At 38.0% G+C, this 20,336-nt stretch overlaps 2 protein-coding genes across 3 annotated transcripts; both read left to right on the top strand.

The window, feature by feature from the left end:
- Positions 1 to 310: 310 nt before the first annotated feature.
- tdg.2 (thymine DNA glycosylase, tandem duplicate 2) lies at positions 311 to 9,863 on the top strand. Its single transcript, XM_041794869.1, has 10 exons — positions 311 to 410; positions 2,554 to 2,909; positions 3,831 to 4,033; positions 4,209 to 4,278; positions 5,921 to 6,056; positions 6,283 to 6,365; positions 6,479 to 6,573; positions 6,658 to 6,829; positions 7,011 to 7,167; positions 9,462 to 9,863. The coding sequence occupies exons 1-9, from the start codon at positions 400 to 402 to the stop codon at positions 7,115 to 7,117; spliced, it is 1,233 nt and encodes a 410-aa protein (XP_041650803.1). The 5' UTR covers positions 311 to 399; the 3' UTR covers positions 7,118 to 7,167; positions 9,462 to 9,863.
- Positions 9,864 to 10,959: 1,096 nt separating this feature from the next.
- LOC121514636 (G/T mismatch-specific thymine DNA glycosylase-like) lies at positions 10,960 to 19,242 on the top strand. Of its 2 annotated transcripts, XM_041794846.1 has the most exons (11): positions 10,960 to 11,091; positions 13,223 to 13,297; positions 14,105 to 14,271; positions 15,005 to 15,297; positions 15,385 to 15,454; positions 15,799 to 15,934; positions 16,047 to 16,129; positions 16,218 to 16,312; positions 17,128 to 17,299; positions 17,454 to 17,600; positions 18,511 to 19,242. In XM_041794846.1, the coding sequence occupies exons 2-11, from the start codon at positions 13,239 to 13,241 to the stop codon at positions 18,636 to 18,638; spliced, it is 1,350 nt and encodes a 449-aa protein (XP_041650780.1). In that variant the 5' UTR covers positions 10,960 to 11,091; positions 13,223 to 13,238; the 3' UTR covers positions 18,639 to 19,242. The 2 variants fall into 2 exon arrangements, with proteins under 2 accessions (XP_041650780.1, XP_041650781.1); XM_041794847.1 differs by lacking the exon at positions 13,223 to 13,297 and having other exon boundaries at positions 10,966 to 11,091.
- The last annotated feature ends 1,094 nt before the right edge of the window (positions 19,243 to 20,336 follow it).

A 20,336-nucleotide genomic window follows, 5' to 3' on the forward strand; every position in this document is an offset into this window, starting at 1 on the left:
TGTGTTGCGCTTAATAAAACATACGATCTTTACAGCTACGTCTTTCTACTGCGCAAATTTGTGCTCGTGCCATCATACATACAGCGGCTACCGCCGCCTATTGGTAACGCATACTGACTCATAGAGTGTGATATTTTGTAAGTAAAACGAGAATTAAAAACAAAGAACTTAACTTGATAAATATAGCCTGTCGACTGTTGGTTGTAAAAATGTAAATTCTTGTCATAAACATCCAGAATGACCGCTTTTCCCCCCGAATTTTCCAATACAACTCCGCACCAGGCGGTGGCAGCAGCTCTCATTCAACCGTTGAAAACGAGATGTTGAACGTTTAAATGGTCTTTGTTTTGGGAGGGCTCCAAATCCCTTGTCCTCATAATCGAAAACTAGGGACCAAAAATGTATGACAGGTATGTGAGACTTCTTATATGTCTTGATTTTCCGTTGATACAGAGATCCTGTTCGTTTTAAATAAAGCTCTAGGTCTGCGTAATGATGTTAGCCTACTGTCAGCTCAAGCTTCTACCTTCCTGAAGCACCGTCCATCTCTTCTCTTTGTGCCGGCGGTGTACCGTTTAACCTGAAACTTAGACATAACTGATATCTTCAGTATCTACTGATGTGTATGGGAATGCTATGAATGATAATTTATTTAAATAAGTCAACAGTTAAGATGGAAGAAACCCAGTATACTTCATTGACGGCTCCTACGGATTATTTTCAGCAGTGGTGAGTTGGAGCTGGAGGTGGCAGGTCCTGAAAAACTTCTCATTTTACCTCCTGAACGTCTTCATTTTCATGCATGAGATGGAGGTTGAGAGATAGCATTTGACACATCATCCATGTCTGTTTATTTACATATCTAGGGCTACTGGGAGTGATATGATGCATGCAGTGCTGTGAAAAGTACTAAACCTTTCCTGATTTCTTCTTTTTGGCATATTTGTCACACATTCATGTTTCAGATCATCAAACAACTTTTGATATTAAACAAATTGCAGTTTTTCTAAGATGATGTCATTTATTAAGGGGAAAAAGCTATCCAAACCTACCTGGCCCTATGCGTAAAAGTCATTGCTAAATCATGAATTAACTGTGATTAACCACATTTTCTTGAAAGCTGAACTTAACTGTCATTAGCTACACCCACCCCTGATTACTACCAGACTTGTTGGACCTAGAAATCATTTAAAATAGAACATATCTGACAAAGTAAAGTAGGTTTAAAGATCTAAAAACAAAGCAGCACATCATGGTGCCATCTAAAAAAATTCAAGAACAGGTGAGAAACAAAGTCACTGACATCTATCAGTCTGGAAAGGGTTACAAAGCCATTTCTAATGCTTTGGGACTCCAACAAACCACGGTGAGAGCCATTATCCACAAATGGAGAAAACGGAGAACAGTTGTGAACCTTCCAGGAGTGGCCAGCCAACCAAAATTTCTCCGCATCGACTCATCTAGGAGGTCACAAAAGAACCCAGAATGACATCTAAAGACCTGCAGGCCTCACTTGATTCATGATTCAACAGTAAGAAAAAGACAGGGCAAAAATGGCATCCATTTGGTGAACCACTGCTGACCAAAGAGAACACAAAGATTCATCTCACATTTACCAAAAAATATCTTGGTGATTCCCAATATTTTTGGGAAAATATTCTGTGGACTGAAGAGACAACGGTTGAACTTTTTGAAAAACGTGCATCCTGTTACATCTGGAGTAAAACTAGCACAGCATCTCACTAATAGAAAATCATACCATCAGTCAAACATGGTGGCGGTAGTGTGATGGTCTGGGGCTGCTTTGCTGCTTCAGGATTTAGACCACTTGCTGTGATTGATGGAAACAGGAATTCTGCTGTCTACCTGAAAGTCCAGAAGGAGAATGTTTGGCCATCAGATCAGGACCTCAAGCTCAAACACACTTGGGTTATACAGCAGGGGAATGATCCATAACACACCAGCAAGTCCACTTCTGAATGACTTTAAAACAAAATGGTGTTATCTTTGAGGTTTTGTTTGTCTGATTTAAGAATCTTTTTGATGATCTGAAACATTTAAGTGTGACAAATATGCAAAAAAGAGGAAATGAGGAAGGGTCCAAACAGATTTCACAGCACTGTAAATCAATGCATATAGGTATTCAGTAAATTTGTCTAACATTGACTTATTTAGACATATTAACATAAATGTACCAATGATATTAATTGGACAGATTCATAATGATGCATTCGGCTCATGAATTTGAAAGAATAGTTGGGGTAATGTTGACATGAGTGATCTAATATTTATTAGTATGTGCAGGAGTAATAGAGGTAATAAACCACAAGAGAACGTATGCAATGGATGAAATACAAAGAACACAAACAGGTGTATGTCAGGCAGGGCATGTTTGTTGTCTTGCAAGTTTGTCCCACCAACTCTTTGACCCACATCATTGAATGCACGTATACTTTGTCTTGTCCAGATCCCTTTTTTTCTTTATAGTGCTTCTTCCTGTATCATTTCTCTCTTTAAACTTCTCCTTCTGCCTCCTCACATTTCTCTTTCAAGGTACCAGTCCAGTCAGCAGCACCCTGAAGCGCAGCATGTGATGTCCTATCACAACATGGGCCATTACTCAGAAGGCCCCAGGGATGAACCTGTCATGACTGAGCTCTCTGTCCACCGTGAACCACCTCCTACCTCTTACCAGGAGCCTGTTTATGAGAACTACTACCCCGTAACCTCAAATCACTACCAGGAGCTGGTCTGCCCGCAGAATGCCAGGGAGCAGCACCAGCACCAGCAGCAGCACTATCCTGCACAGATGCATCCTATGCAGCAACAGCACCAACCCCAGGAACACAGAACCCAGCAGCAGGAGTTAAACGTTCACCACCAACCTCAGCCTGCTGCTTCACCTCAAGGTACAGAAGAAATTATCAGATTTTTATCCAGTCTCATATTGTCTTCTGATTCTTTATTGAGCGTTTGTGCTGAACACCTGTACTACACATTTCAAATTGTTTTTGAAATAATGGCCCTCGAGTCCTCTGGGCTAAAGTCGAAAAGGACCATCCAGTTTGTTATCAACACAAAGCTCAAACGCCAGAATCTGTGATGGTGTTGGGGTGTATTAGTGCTCACTGCATGGATAACTTGCACATCTGTGAAGGCACCATTTTTCTGAAAGGCATATGAAGCTTTTGGAGCAACATATGCTTCATCCAGATGATGCGTTTTTCAGGGACGTCCCTGATTATTTCAGGGAGACAATGGTGAACGACATCCTGAGATAGGTTACAACAGCATGGCTTCACAGTAAAAGGATGTGGGTACTTGACTGGTTTGCATGCAGTTCAGACATGTCTCACACTGAAGATGTACAGAGCTTTATGGCACCCAAAATATGACAATAGAAACCCTGCACTGTTCAGCAGCTTAAGATTTCATCAAACAAGAGACGGTAAAGAATTCCGCTTTCAATACTTTAACAATCAGTGTCATCAGTCCCCGGATCCTTGCAGAGTATTGTTAGAAGATAAGGTGGTGAACATGATCCTGTCCTAACATTTTTGGGACATTGTGCAGGCATCAAATTCAGAATGTGTTTTCATGTCCACCTGAAAAATAAATTTTATCAGTTTAAAATTTAAGTATGTTTTCTGTTGTAGCTGAATATAGATTACAAATGAGTTGCAATTCACCATCTTCTGTTTTATTCACATTTGATGAAAAAGTCCTACCTTTTGGGAATTGGGTTTTGCACGTTAATTTGATAATAGGTGCTGTTGTCCTTTTATCAGCGGCATTCATGCCTCTGTATTTTCCCTCCTTTTCTGTCCCAGTTGTGACGCCCATGAAGAAGAAGAGAGGCCGGCCTCCGAAGCAGCAGCAGTCTGAGGAGGGAAAAATAAAAGTGGAGGATAATGAAGTTGAAGCTGCCAAAAAAGCTAAGAGGCTCCTGAACCGCTTCAATGGCATGTCCGTGGCTGAGGTCATGGCCAAAACGCTGCCAGACGTTATTACCTACAACCTGGACATCCTAATAGTGAGTCATTTATGATGCTCTCATTTAGACATACTGAATTACATTATTTCACATATTGTATTTTTGGTATTGATCCAAAAGAAAGATTTACACACAGTCTGTATCTATGTCCTATGGTTTCAGACACAAAAAGAAATGTCTGTTGCCATGGTAACACCCTCATGTTTCTCCTCAGATTGGAATTAACCCAGGACTATTGTCAGCCTTCAAAGGACACCATTACCCAAACCCAGGAAACCATTTCTGTATGTTCAAATTCAATTTCATCACTACTTTAGTTTCACTTTTAACTTCCTCTGCCCTGTTGGATCCATCTTTATAAACACTCTGATCAAAAGAATCATAAGGAATACAAAGAAATGTTAGGAAATGGTGTAAATACACTTAATACGTTTCTTATTGATGTTTGTGCCATCAAAAAAATGGTGTCTTGGGTTTGACTGTATCTCTCTGTATAATTAGGATGTATCAGCAATAATTCACTGCAACAACTAACTATAGATTGGACAGAATGCCTAACACTGTCAGTCATTTAAAGAATAGTTTTTAAGGGGACATGTATCTCTATTTCAGGAGTTTGATATACATGTGGAAAAGGCAAATGTATCTTCAGAGAGAAATAAACGTATGCTTTAGTCATCAGAGGTCTTTTAAAGACTTGTTTTCAAAATCAGAGGTTGTAATGAGAAAGCTTAAATGCCAAGCTCCTTCTTAACACTTCTAGCAAACTGTGAAGTAAGTTAGTTCTTGATTTTCCTTCCTGTTTTTAAACCATGTCCAATAATGCTGGTAAAACATTTAAGCATATCTAGGTAAAGTTCTAGTTTACTTTATTTATCAAGGGGAAAGTGAGCAACATTCATAGGAAATTTTTAAAAATGACATACAACATACGATATAAAAGTCATACAATAAAACCTCCACACAACAGAACATTTTTTTACTTTTGATGTAAACTTAAAGTATTCAATTACATTGAAAAACAACCAAATTTTTAAGGAGGAATTAATGAAAAAAAGTTGTGCAAATAGCCTCATGCCTAGACTAATATTTATGGTGAAGTGTAGTGGGGGCTGCATCATGTTTTGGGGCCGTTTTCTTTCGCTGGAACTGGGGTTTTGGTCAAGGTGGGAAGAATAACGATATCAATTTTGGCACAAAACCCTCAGCTACCAGCTAAACTATTAAACTGAAGATAAGGAATTGTACCTTTCAGCCTGGCTTAAGTTTTAGACTGGCCGAGCCAGGGCCCAGACCTGAATCCTGCTGAAAATGTGTGGGTTGACCTGAAAAGGGCTGTTGACTTGAAAATGCTCTTGTTATCTGACAAAATTTAAGTGCTTTTGCAAGGAAGTGTGGACAAATTTTATCTGTTAAGAGAGGCTAGGGGCATATTAATGCAACCAGTTTTTTAATATATTTCTTTTATTAATTCCTCCAAAGATATTCTAGCTGTTTTATTATTGAACTGCATATTTATACCTCACATTAAAAGGGGAAATAGTTGTGGAGTTATATACGTTGGTCTCATTTTTTGTACCCCAGTAAAATGTGGCATTTTAGCAGGGATCTGTAGACTTTTTATAGCCACTGTATTTGACACTTGTTCCTGTACTAGTACACCCTTTTCCTCGACCCCTGAGAAGGTCTAGGATCTTTACAGTAAATTTAATACACAGCAACAGCATTTAAGTCTTTGTCGTGTAACGATGGGCTTCCTTAATTACATATGCTTCCATGCAAACCCTCAGTGCTCAGCTGTGTGTGCAAAGGTTGCTGAAAATTACTTGACAAATGAGAGATGGCAGAATCTGGTGTTTGAAATTTATTTTATATATTTGAGCAGCTTTTAGCTCACAAAAAAATAATCTTTTCTTCTCTGTCCAGGGAAATGTCTTTTTCTCTCCGGTCTAACCGACGAGCAGCTGAACTACATGCACGACTCGAGTCTGCCAGAGAACTACGGCATCGGCTTCACCAACATGGTGGAGAGGACCACACCTGGCAGCAAGGACCTCTCTAAGTAAATTTTAAAAACCTACAAGTTCATTGGTAGACACACACTATTATTTTGACAATGTTGTTTGAAGTTACAAATCACTGTTGTTTTTAGTTCATGCTTTTCTGCAGAGTAAATGCTATAGTGGACTAAAACTTACTCCAAATTTTTGAAAATTTCTGGGCGATTATCATAAAACACAGTTGCACTTTCTTTTCTGGTTATTTTTCCATTTCTGCTTTTTTCACAGTAAGGAGATCCGTGAGGGAGGAAAACAATTACTGGAAAAACTGCAAAAATATAAGCCATTAATAGCAGCTTTTAATGGAAAAGGTAAAATGAATACAACCCTTTAACAACCTGACTTTAGGTGTTAGACTCCTTATTTATAAAGCTATGAAATAAGTAAAAAAAGAAAACCTTTTGATATTTGTCTGTCTTGGCAGGTATATATGAAATCTTCTGCAAGGAAACATTTGGTGTGAAAGCAAAGAATCTCGAGTTTGGTCTACAGCCGTACAAAATCCCAGAAACTGAGACAGTATGTTGAAACAGAACCTAGACTTTTTAAAATCTGCCTCATAGTTGAGACAACAATATTTATAGCATATTTTCCATAATCTAGGTGTGTTATCTGATGCCATCATCAAGTCCCCGCTGTGCACAGTTCCCCCGTGCTCAGGATAAAGTCCATTTTTACATCAAGCTCAAGGAGCTGAGAGACCAGATGAAGGGCATCACTCCCAACACTGAAGTGAAAGAGACACAGTACACATTCGATCTGCAGCTGGCTAAAGGTAAGCAGTTCAGCTTTAATACTCTTTTTTGGCCTGCTGAAATGTCAAGCTCAATGCTGTGTATTTGTGGTTTATTTTGCTACAAAGATGAATCTGCTATTTCTAAAACGCCAGTAGCATCTGGGTTAATTTTTTATTGTAAATGGAAATGTTATTTGTTGAAGTTGTGTTTGTTCTGCAGAGGATGCTAAGAGGATGGCAATCAAAGAGGAGCAGGTGGATCCAGAATATGAAAGCTGTGGTCAGCCACATGACGATACGAGCCAAAGCAGCAGCTCCTACAACTAAAAGAGACGGAAAAGAATTGAAAAAACAAGCCTGTCTGCTGAAACGCACAGGTAGTGCAAGTAACATATAGATCTCATCATCGTTTAGCTGTTTGTAGATGGAATTTGGATCCTTTTATTGGTTATTATAAAGCAATGAATAGTTTCTGTATGTACACTACGGCTGTAAATAATGACTCCAAATCACTGTGAATGAATACCATCATCCTTATAATATCTAAACATAGTTTAATTTTGATTGCTAACATTATTTTACTTTTCACACAGAAACAAAATTAGTTCACAAAAATTACTAGCCCCCCCAATGCTAATAGTCAGTTGTCTCTCCTTTTTGCTGGATAACAGCCTGCAGTCGTTTGTTGTAGTTTTGTTCTGAGACACGTCTCCTGAGGAATCCCAGTCCATTCTTCTTTGGCCAATCTCTCAAGTTCCTTCCAGATTTGATGGTCGTCTGGCATGGACCTTGGTCTTCAGTTCACCCCACAGATTTTCAGTGAGATTCAAGTTAGGGCTTTGTGCAGGCTAGTCAATAATGTTCACTTTGGTCTTCTGGAGGTAGATCTTCACCTGGAGCCATGTCTATTTTGGGTCGTTGTCAATTTGGAAGACAAAGCAACGATACAGACCCAGTTTTGCTGCTGATTTCTTGTAGTTTTTTTTTTTTTTCTCAATCTTCATAGACCCTTCTTTCTTCATGATTCTTTCTCTATTTACCAAATTCCCAGTTCCAGACACATCCCCACAGCATAATGCCCCAACACTGTGTTTCACTGTGGGGACAGTGTTGTTTGGGTTATACACCTCTCCCTTCTTTCTCCAAACATTAACAACGTCATCTCCATGGCCAGAGAGCTCTAGTTTGGTCTCATCTGACCAAAGGACATGCCTCCAGTATCACTATCTTTTTCCATGTTTTCCTTAGTAGACTTCAGTTTGGCTTGAAGGTGTCTCTTCTGCAGAAGTGGACCTTATCTTGACCTGCAACCTTGCAGTCGATTCCTGTGCAGGGCTCTAGTGATGGTCTTTGAGACTACAATTCCTGACTTGGCTAAGTCATTCATGTCTTGGCAGTTGTTCTGAGGTCGTTAGACACATCTGTGACAGCCTCTTGGATAAATTAACTGACAACAAAATAAGGCTCAAACAGAAAGAGACCAGTAACATATAAACATGGACACAAACAACAAATGAAAGCTGGGTAATGAAATCCGAGCTTTATTTATAATAAGTCATAAATGGAATCAGTTTGAATTAAATTAATGAAACAATATGGGCTGTAGGCGCTGGCCAAAATGAACAAAAGACAGGTGGTGGACATGGCTAACATGCAATGGGCCACTGGACCAGCCATCACCCTAATAAAAACTAACCAACCAAAAACAAACTACCAATTCAGGATAGAAAAAAACAACGAGAAAACAGGACTACCAGCGAACTACAGCTCAAACTAAAACAACAAAACCCAATCATCTAAACATGCGTGGGGGGAATGACTAATTGAAGGAAAGGAAAAACGCTTGGAAATAATAATGAACCGATCAACTAAATTTGGAGGTATACGATAAAGAAAATAAACAGAACAAACCTCTTTGTGCATTGTTGCACTCCTCCTCTCCTGAATGCAGATTATGCTCAGGTGTGTCTGCAGGTAGAAGGAGGAGGGAAGCCAGAGGGAGCAGGGAGAGAGGAGACATGCAGCATCCAACCACACATAACAACATCTTTCACTAGTTTTCTTTTAAGAGTATTTGAAATCTTTCTCTTCATCCCCAGGCTTGTTCTGGACTGTGTGGCTCTTTGAAAGTCTTAATGATCCTTCTCACTCCAGTTCTTGACATTTGAAATGCTGTGATAATGTTGTATCTCCTCCTACTGCTTTGTGAGCATCAATAATTTTCTCAAGTCTAAATTGATTTCTTTTGCTTTTTGCCTTGATGCTTTCTCCAGTGACAGCTCAAACATTTGCTGAAGTTTTTATATGAACTCAATTCTCACCCCATTTCTGAATTTTCTACCTCTTATATGGCTATGGAGCAGTAAAACTGCTATGATTATGGACAGAAATCCACCCTAATCTGCACATCTGCCTTATGTTCCGGTGACACAGAGATATGCAGAAATGTGTTTGTAAAAGTAAAAGTGCAAAATACAATACAGGTTACAAAAAGTCACATAAAATACATTTGCATATGTATTACAAGAAAGGAAATTCTTGAAACAACATTATGGTTTTAATGATTAATCAAACTATTATAAACTGTCAGGAGCTATTTTTTAACTTACACAGCACCTTTGTTTAGCTTACATAGCAACAGGGTTTATCTTTATATCTTCTCATCTTGCAGACATGGATTTATCAGATGCCATGGCATGGAACCTCTGCAGCTGGTTGCATTTGCTCTGCAGACATCAGCTGTCCTATTAGCCTGGTGCACACACCATGATGACATCACTCTGATGGCACAGAAAAAGAAGAGAATCATACAATAAGACATCACAATGTGACGCAAAAGGGGAGAAAGTCCCACATTAGTTACATTTTCTATCTCTCACACAGACTGTGCATGTGTTTTGGTGTTATTTTTACCATTATTTATTGCATTTTGTATGGTATGTGTGTCTAGTGACTTATTTTTGTATTTTTTTTTACAATGATGTAATGATTTATCAGCTGTAAAGTAAATGATTTTACTCTGGAATTTTTAATTTGTAATTACAGAGTTATTAAATCTCTTCTTAAAATGCTATGTTGTTGTAATGTGTAAGTTACTCATGTACAGCTGCAATGGGGCGCCGTCAGTCTTTCCATGATGACAAAAATATATCAGTAGAAAGTGTTTAGTGACCCTAAACCGAGCAATCAAACTGTTTGATTCTTATTTGATGTTTGATACCTGATACTTCATATAAAAGATGAAGATGATTTTATTTAGACTGGAGCAGGACCAGTGAAAATGATTAAGATAAGCTTCATTTGTATTTGACATAGTAAGCTGCAGACATTTTGATATTTTATCAAAAGCAAGGAGGTCAAACAAACAAATTGGATCTTTGTATTTCTAAATTATATCACTACATTGAGTACAGCAAAATTGCTTTATACATAGCTTGAAGGAGAAGTTCATAGTAAAAACGTTTCCCACCAGAAAATATGATAAATTAAACTAATTAACATTAATTTAAGACAGATCTGCGCCCATATTTTCGAGAAAAACTGGTAAACAGAAGAATGTTATGTTAGGCCAAGCTGTGTTGGATTCTATCATACAGTTTTATGTCTTTAAAATTACTTTAAAGGAAATCAAGTTATGTAAAAATACCATATTGGAACCTATATGGTTCAGTGAAAGGTCACAATGGTGTTGAAATCATCCAAACTGAAGTCATTAGTGGAGCTTTTACTTTCTTGGAATAAACTCTAGGTTTAACTTTTATTTTACTTTAAGCCATATTTTTATAATACATAAAGTGACAATAGTTGTTGAATTCACTACACATGATGTATACTACCAAAAAGCCAAATTAAATATCAAATAACCACACCAAGCCGCTGTACACATAACCCTTTAAACTTCTCGTACTATCAGCCAATAGAAAGCCCTCTTACTAAGTTTAAAAGTCGTGTGGTCGATACCAATACTAAAAAATAGGGGAGTATGTTTGTTTTTGTTACAGTTAATGTTGTTGTTTTGTAGAATTTTCTTAATACCACAACGATTATTGGCTTTCTGTGTATTAAAGTATTTTAGTACGTAAATTTTATGTTGGTTTAAAGATCTTTGTTGAAGATGATCATTATTTTTACACATTCACCCCTCGGACTTGGGCTCTTCCGGTGTCAGAGTTGACTGGCAGTGCTGTCATGTCTTTGTTGCCTCTGTAGCTGCTTCTATTTTGTGAAAATACGAGCGGGTTAGATGGGAAAATTGTAGTTTACTGGACATAGGATACTCATTTCAGCAGGCTCCACCAAAGGTTTGATGATGTTTTTATATTCTGGTACATTCTGTACAATTTCTACTCGCAGAAAACTCAAGAGAAGCGAAGCCATTCATCCACGCTAAGTTAGCTTAGCGGCTAGCTGTTGGCTAATATTAGCTGCAGTTGTGGCACTAATAGAATCACTATCAACCATCCCATTCATTTTTTTAACCTGAATTGCGACCCTTGCTTATGTGCGTTTACCTTTAAATGCCATCAGTGTGTTGGAAAACGTTTATTTTGTGTTATGTAGCTGTAGATAGCCAGTTAGCATACCGGTATGGGAATAAAGGAAATGTTAGACTAACAGATGTGATGTATCTAATGCTGCTGAGATCTTATTTTTCTCACAGTGGAAGATGATTTTATTGGTGTTTAACCAAGTGTTCATTTGTAATCACTTCGTTTTGTTATTCTTATATTTGGGGATGTAACGATATACTCAACCGTGATGTACAATACATGTTTAACGATTTTTTTAGAAGGTGCAGGTTTCATTGTTTATCACATCTTTAAGGTGATGGGTTGCCTCAAAAGATTTATCATTTGTTTTCAATTATTTTGCCTTTTTACTACCTTACAGGTTACTTTATTTTGTATGCTGAGGACTAATGCTGCCCTGCCAAATTGATGATCTCTGGATTGTGGCGTTAAAGGAACAAATGACATGAAAACAGCCATAAGAATAATCAACTGTACAGGTTCTTTGTAGATGACGTCAAACAGCAGTAGATAACTCCCCTTGGGGGGCAAGCAGTGATTTCTGCATAGAGACACCACTAAAAGGCCCAGTTTATAGCTGTTGATGAAATTTTCAGGCAAAAAAATGTAACATTTTTTAAAACTCAGTGAAACGGCAGCAGGTGGAATTAATCTCGGTTGCATGTATTTAAGGATGCATTAAAATGTTTGCATGATATCAGTATCATGATAGGATTTTTTTGTCCATCTTTACAACCACTATATTTCAGCTGTAAATATCTGCCTATTTGCTCTTAACATTGAACTTTTCAGCTGTTAACACTTGCCTATGTTTTCTGTAAATTTGGGCCAGTTGGCTTTAAAATATTGGCGATTGGTTATTGGTTCTAGATGAAGGGAGACAAGAGTCTTTAGGAGTCTGACTGGGCCAAAAGGCATCGCCTCACTCCTTTAACAGCTCTTTTCCTTTTTTTGTCATAAACATGCTTTAATAGAAATGCTAATCTACGTATATTAGGGAAATAGACCTAGGGTAAACAACAGAGTAATGGCGTGCTGTTCATGAATGAGCCTGCTTCATGAAACAGCTCTATCATGTGAACCACAATAGCTGTCACCCATTTTAGTTCCCATTTCTTTTCTTCCATTTTTTGTCATTATGTGATACACATTTTAAAAGCCAAACTTCTATCAAAATGAAGAGCCATTTGGGAGCCAATAAACTGTTTACATTATTGAGCTGAGCCAAATGATCAGGATCTCTAAAAAAGAGATGCATTTCCCATCACGAATGAGGCTGGCGCACAAGAAAGCTCAGGGCACTGCTTGTTTGGCATACGTCTGATACAACTCACCCAGGCTTTTGACAGGTTTTTTTAATCCACGTCTGCTGCCATTTCTTTGTAAGCTTTTTCAACATTTTTGCCTGAAGTTGTTGCTACCTTTGTTAAAGTATCTTAAGATAGTATTTTTATGATTTGGATGGCTGTCAGAGTCACAAAAGGCACAGAACTTTAGCATTTTATAGTAGCTACTTCTCTGTGCAAAAATCATCTTCATCTGGAGTTCTTCCCTTTGACTTGACGTCACCTGCAAACAACCTATGCCAGCATATTGAAAATAAGCAAAAGTTCCAAAAAGTGCATCCCTAGTCTGAATGACTCTATTCAGCTGTAGATGCAAGATATTAGAAACTCAAAGAAGAGAAGTCAAAAAGAAACAAACCTTTTTTTGCACCGAGACAGAACTGTCTTGTTATGAGTTACCGTTACATCCCCAATTGTTTGTTATTGTTTCTGTTTTGTTGCTAACTCCACATTTTGCCCTGGCACATGCATTCAGTTTCATACACTGCCAGACTCCTTATGACATGTACACCACCTAGTTATGTGTCCTAAATCTTCCTATCAATTTATTTATAAAGTCAAACCACCCAAAAGATGGAGGAAAGGCTGAACGGATCTTTCCCTGTTGTGTCCCCGGAGTATCTTCAGCAGTGGTGAGTCTTCGTCCTCACCAGTGTGGCCAAAGAGGAGTCTGATCATATGAGCCAATCTTAGAATGGCAGAGTGTGATGAAAATGAAATGAAAGCATGTGCGCCCAATTTCCCTTTTTACATTTGCTTTTTCCACATCATTTTGGTTTGTGCAACATGAACGATAGTTGTTGCTTTTTAAAAGCATGGAGTAGTTTTTGTGCCATGGTTTAATGCACGTAAAAATAACAGAAAACATCTCTTGGGAAAATAAGTTGCAGATGACTTTTCAAATGATTGGATGATATGTAACTTTTTCATTAAAACAGCAATAAAAGGCATCTTTTCTGGACTGATTTTTTGTCTGTTTAGGTTTCTTTATTTGCACCTGTAACTATATTTATTACACAACAAGTAGGGTTAGCATTACAAAATTTGAGGTGATTTTTTTCCCCCTATTTATTCTCCTTTGTTATGAAATAGATTTTTTCTTTTTGATTTAATCAATAGTTAGATCAAACATTACGTCGTTTTAAAATATGTGATATCAAAAACTATCTGAAATCAAAAATGTTAACAGCTTCATAGTGAATGAGGCTGCCTGTTTTACCCAAACTAACAGCACAAGATAGATCATATTAGACAAAGTGAAGGTGCTACAAAAACTAACCTTCATAAATCATGTCATGCAAATACAGAATTAATTTTAAAAAAAGTGCTGTGCTGTTATGCAACACACTGGTCTAACCAAATTCTAACCCTGCAGTACTAATAGCTGCAATTTCTCTTGCTGTATTATTATTATCCCTCTTTTTGTCCCAAATCCACAGGGTTCAGTCTGCACAGCAGTTTCAAGCTCTCCAGGCCCAATATTCAAGCTTCAACCCCAACCATCAGTATCCCTACCCTGAGGGGCCGGCTGAGGAGGCAGCCATGGCACACATGGCTAATCCAGAGCCCATGATGAATCAGCAGGAACCTGCCAATCTGACTAAACGTATAAAAGCCCTTGTTTCATTCATTATATATTAATATTAATGCGGTGCATTTATAAAGTATTCAGACCCCCTTCGCTTTTTTTCAAATGTGTTATATTGCAAAACTAATAATGCTACAGTTGGGAAAAAAATGTTTTATAATAATCTACACTTATTACCCCATCATGACAAAGTGAAAACATATTCAAGAAATTTGTGTAAATTTATGAAAAACTGAAATTCCACATTGACATAAGTATTCAGACCCTTTGCAACAACACTTGTGCCTCCCATTTCTCTGGATTGTTCCTGAGATGTTTCTACGCCAAATTAAATTGATTGCACATGATTTAAAGGCACACACCTATCTATGAAAGGCCTCAAAGCTGACGGTGCATGTCAGAGCAAAAACCAAGCCATGAGGTCAAAGAAACTGCCTGCAGAGCTCAGAGACAAGATTGGTGACAGGAACAGATTTGGGGAAGGCTACAAAAATTCTGCAGCACTGAAGGTTTCTGAGAGGACAGTGGCTTCCATAATTCTCGGATGCTCTAACACGCATTGTCAGCTTTGAGGTCTTCTGTAGAAAGTGGTGTGCCTTTCCATATCCTGCAACATAAGAAAAGTGAAAAAAGTGAAGGGGGTCAGAATACTCTCTGAATATACTGTTCATTTATAGATCTGTTTGATTGGTCAGAGATGGCCCCAAATTTCTTACTCTTCTGCAATCATCTCTCTCATCCTTTCCCATAGCCCCACCCAAAAAGAGAGGCAGACCAGCTCAACCCAAGGAGCCCAAGGAACCCAAACCCCCAAAAGTTCCCAAGATACCAAAACCCCCAAAAGACCCAAATGCACCTAAAGGCAAACCCGGCCCTAAACCCAAGAAGGCAGCTGAGGGTCAGGCGGATGGAAAACAAGAGAAGATTGATGAGACCTTCAAGAAGGTGAAGAGGAAAGTTGACCGCTTCAAGGGGATGTCAGAGGAAGAAGTGATGAAAAAGACTCTGCCAGATCTGCTGGATTACAACCTGGATTATGTCATCGTAAGATTTCCTTTAAAACTGCTCACCATCAGGAGTTAATTTTAGTTTGTACACAATAAAAATATGCACTTTTTTTTTTTTTGATAGATTGGTATTAATCCAGGACTGATGGCAGCTTTCATTGGACGCTGGTTTCCTGGTCCTGGAAATCATTTCTGTAAGTTATGGGACAAGATTTGTTTTGAAGTTTTCTTTCCTGTAGTAATCTGTTGGAGTAATCAGAGGATGGCAGAAAGTTTGGGTCTAGCGAAACGGTAACGAAAGTTGTCCTCAGCTGTTTGCTGAGCCTGAGTTTAACAGACTGTATATGCAGCCACAGCATAACAAGCACCAAGATGAGGAGCTGCTGATGGCGGGAATACACTCACTTAAGATCTGCCCCTCTCTTTTCTGCTTGTAAATGCTGCTTAAGATAAACGCAGCAACACCACTAACTTAAAACAATTACATCTGTTCTTGTTTTCAAAAGTGAGGAATGACTGGGGAACTTTTACATTTCAGGGAAGTGCCTGTTTCTGTCTGGATTCACTGAGGAGCAGCTAAACCACATGCATGATACCACCCTACCTGTAAAGTACAAAATGGGCTTTACCAACATGGTTGCCAGGGCAACGCCAGGAAGTAAAGACCTCTCAAGGTAGGCTAATAGAGAAAATACTGATTTGAACTCACCTTTATGTTTGATGTAAGGTTAAGGAGATTTTTTTACACTATATTTTAATGGTTTAACTTTGATTTTATCTCAACAGTAAAGAGCTACGTGAAGGTGGCAAAATTCTTGTAGAGAAGCTGAGGAAATACAAGCCTCTGATTGCTGTCTTCAATGGAAAATGTGAGAACTCTTCCACTTCTTAAAATCCCATTTACAGTGCAATTATTCCTCAAGTAACAGTTTCTGTGTTCTTCGTTCCTTCCCAAAGGCATCTATGAAATGTTCTGTAGAGAGCTGTTTGGAAAAAAACCAACAAAGCTTGAATTTGGTCTGCAGCCACACAAGATTCCAGACTGTGATGTGGTAAGGATCGTCTTTATGGATTCCTATGATAATTAATTTTTTGTCTGTGTTTAAGAGTACCATTGTCTCCTTTGATTGGAACCTGTCATTGGGTGGGATATGCACGTAAACATGTTGTCCTGAAGATAGAAGAAGGAATGTGTATGTTGCTTGTTTTTTAATGCACTCTGTGTGTTTTATTCCTATTACTGATGTTTGTTTTTATTTCATGTATTGACACCAACCTGCTAATGGGACTGGGGATGGAAATTACCCACCGGGCTATAATCCCATGTATTTACATGCAAATGTTCATTCATACATATTGTCCCATTTTTAAAAAAAAGAACTAAATCTCAAATCTCAAAAAACAGGTAAAGTGTCAGGAGTGTTGACCCGGTGACAGGTCAGTATGCAGTCAGTATGTCCTTGGCTTGTCCAATGCCCCAACCTACAGGTTGAAGAATGACCAACTCTGCCACTGATCCACACAGAACCAAAATTATATCACAAAAAGCAAAAACTACCAGGGTCTTGAATTATTAGCCCCTTTAAACTAACCTTTTTGTCAAGCCATAGCGAAAACCCCTGTTGTTCAATGATGTGCTTTAACTGTGTAATGCTCAAAGCTTTTGAAATCAACTTAGCCTAGGTAGTCTCTCTAGGATGTTTGGAAAAGCTGTGTTAAAAGTTTCTTGCTCTGTTTAATAGCACGTGGGAAATACTTGAAGAAACATTAAATTTTCATAGGCGGGCTTATAATTTTGTCCTCCCTCTCTTCAGTGGCTTTGTCTGTAAAGCAAAAAGAGATAATCTCAGTCATTTCTCTCCTGCAGGCTCTGTACCTGATGCCTTCCTCCAGCGCTCGCTGTGCTCAGTTCCCTCGTGCTCAGGACAAAGTTCACTTCTACATCAAACTGAGGGAGCTGAGAGATCAGCTGAAGGGCATCCAGAGGAGCACAGAAATAGAGGAGGTTCAGTACACGTTTGACCTGCAGTTGGCTAAGGGTGAGCACCAATTTTATTTCAGTCAAAACCTAGATTTGACCACTCAGTGATATGGCAGTAAAATACATTTTCCTTTAAAGACAAAAATTATATATATGTAAATAAGATAACTTGATACTTAATGACATTTTCTGATATTTTTACACATCAACAGAGGATGCCAAGAGGATGGCGATAAAAGAGGAGCAGTATGATCCTGGTTATGAAGATGCCTACGGAGGGGCGTATGCAGAGCGAGGAGCTGAAGGAGCTCAAAGTCAGACTAACGGTCACTGTACATTCTCATCAGGAGAAAACAGAGGTAACCAACACAGTCAAACACTCTTAATGTTTTCCTTTTTCTAGATCTGTTTGTTGACATTATAAAAACATTTTTGTGATGATTAGCGTCATATTCCATGACCAGATATCATAGGAGAGAGACTGTGACTTTGTTTATGTACATGGATTTGCTGCCTTAAAATCTCCAAAAGAAAACAGGATACTGGATGCCATGTATACGCCCTATCCTGTTTCAGTTGCAGACTACCTGCACAGGTGCGACTTTGATTAAAGTGTTCATTTAACTGCAGATACTCTGAAATATTTCAGAACAGCTAGAGTGCAGAGCTGCGTCTGCAGCAGTTTACACCATCTAAACTGACTGCAGTGCTGTGTCTAAATACGCTCATATTTAGACAAATGGTGAACTGAACAGTTTGATTTTTCAGCATGTGAAATATATCCATACAACTGACACAAAACAGTCTGTCTTGTGTGTCAAGTCATGTAATACCCCAGCTAATCTTGGGGGCAGTGTTGAGCAATGCAACCAGGGCAGCAAAACACAACAAAGAAAGCAAATTTAGAAAAATAATGGAACTTTCTGTGGAAATAACACCAAATATTTTGCAAGTTGTTAGAAACTACAAACACATACATGATCTTAGTTCAGCTGAGCACAGAGACAGACAAATACAACAGAACAGCAGAGGCGGCGTTGGACGATGGAGCAGCAGCAAAGCAGTTGTGGAGATCTGTGTGAGAGAGACACCTCAGGTGGACTGATTATTTATTGTCTATGACTGACATAAACCAAAGTGATATGGATTATAGCAAACAGAGCTTTAGGAAGTCACACGTGTAGAAGAGTCCGTTCATCATCATCATCATCTCAGCTGTTATCCCTCTTCAGTGTAGTCCTTCAAGCCTGTGTGTTTTTCTGTGTTCAGAGGGAGCGCAGGAGGTGAGCACGTCACAAATGCCAGAAGGTCAGCTCCCAGACGGACAGTGGATGACTCAATCCTTCGCAGACCAGATCCCCGACATCAGCGGTGGACCGAAGGATGCCGTCGTATGAGGAGAACGCTGACGGGAGAGGGCGTGTCAGATTTTCGGTTGTTTACTTTTTATTAGTGTAGATGGACTTCTTAGAGATTTAGCAGAATATTCTTTCTGCACCTTTTTTATTTCTTTAATGGTCTTGTGTACATGTGTGATCATCTTCATGGCAGTCTTTTAAAAAATGTGAATCAGGGACTCGACGATGACAATGTTGGACTGTCTTTGAGAATCATGTATTTAAACATTTGTACTGTAACGCTGCACTATGATGCAGGAAGTGGACATTCACGTCTACTATTGAAATAGTAGATCAAACTCCAGATGGTTGTTTTAAAGCTCCACAGATCACTGTGAGCTTGTATGATCCTCTGTAAGGATGGAGGATTTTAGCATTAATGTCTTCTTTTAAACGGTGCTATGAACTGACCACAATGCAAAGTGATCTCAGTGAAACAGGACTCATGTCTGTCAGAAAGAAGTTTCTGACAAGCCTTTTTAAATGTTACAAACCTCATACTGGTTTTATTTTAATGTTTTTAATCACTTTATTGGTTTAGAAAGGGTAGGATTATGTTTTGTATGTTTTGAAATGTCATTCTGAGGAAATTTTATGAAACATGTTGTCCATTAAAATAATCCTGATGATGTTTTCCTACATTGTTGTATCACTATTTCTACATCCCTGCATAGCTGAAGGAGTAGCCAGATTCTGTCTTCAAGCTGATGGATATACTCGCAGTCAGAGAATGATTGAACCAGGAAACAGAGAGAGCTCCGGGTTTGGTTTAGTTTTACTGCACGCCTGTAAACCAGGGGTGTCAAACTCAAGGTCCAGAGGCAAATCCCTAGACTATATCATATTTTTATTATAACCAGACCAATATTCTGAGTTCTGCAGATTTCCTCCAGGAAAAGAATGTAAACTTAACTTCATGATTTAAAATATCTTTGTTAAATCAAAAAAATCTAAAAAATTAGAGCTGCAATAATTAGATAAAATGTCAGGAATGTGGGAAAAGAAATTAATCTGAATTTTTATTTCATATTTGCATCTCAAAATTACAACTTGGATATATTATTTTGATTGTTTATTTAATGTTTTGACCTTTTAATTTCATCCTTTGGACTTTTATGTGGAATTTTGACTTTTTAGATTCACAATTTAAAATGTTTTGACATTTAAATCTCACAATTCCAAATATCTCATGTTTTGACATTTAAAATTCATGATTTTAAATTCTTTTTCATATTTTACATTTTAAACCCATGATTTGTTCTTTCTATCTTATACATTTGTCTTTTAAAGACATTATTTTGACTCTTAATTTCCTATTTTGACATTTTAAATTCATAATTCCGGCATTGTATCTCATACTTTGACTGTTCAGATTCCCAGTTTTAAATTTTAAGTCATACTTTGACCTTTTAAACTCGTAATTTTTAATTTTATCTTACATTTTGACCTTTTCAACTCCTTACTTTGACTTTAAATCCCAGATTTTGATATTTTATACTCACAGTTTAAAATTTTAGCTTTTATTTTGGCCTTTTTAACTTGTGATTTTGAATTTTATCTACTTTTGACAATTTTTTACTCATGATTTTTAATTATCTCATATTTCTACCTTTTAAACTCATGATTTATGTTCTTTTTCATATATCTTCCTTTTAAAAACATTATTTTGACTTAATTTCATGTTTTGACCTTTTGTAT

The sequence above is a fragment of the Cheilinus undulatus genome, linkage group 9 (assembly GCF_018320785.1).
Source record: "Cheilinus undulatus linkage group 9, ASM1832078v1, whole genome shotgun sequence".
Classification (NCBI taxonomy): domain Eukaryota; kingdom Metazoa; phylum Chordata; class Actinopteri; order Labriformes; family Labridae; genus Cheilinus; species Cheilinus undulatus.

Coding starts and splice junctions, on each gene's coding strand:
- LOC121514636 (XM_041794846.1), top strand. CDS start 13,239: ATGGAGGAAAGGCTGAACGGATCTTTCCCTGTTGTGTCCCCGGAGTAT. Junction 14,272..15,004: donor ACCTGCCAATCTGACTAAAC/GTATAAAAGCCC, acceptor CCTTTCCCATAG/CCCCACCCAAAAAGAGAGGC. Junction 17,300..17,453: donor TGACCTGCAGTTGGCTAAGG/GTGAGCACCAAT, acceptor ACACATCAACAG/AGGATGCCAAGAGGATGGCG.
- tdg.2 (XM_041794869.1), top strand. Junction 6,057..6,282: donor GGCAGCAAGGACCTCTCTAA/GTAAATTTTAAA, acceptor CTTTTTTCACAG/TAAGGAGATCCGTGAGGGAG. Junction 6,830..7,010: donor CGATCTGCAGCTGGCTAAAG/GTAAGCAGTTCA, acceptor TTTGTTCTGCAG/AGGATGCTAAGAGGATGGCA.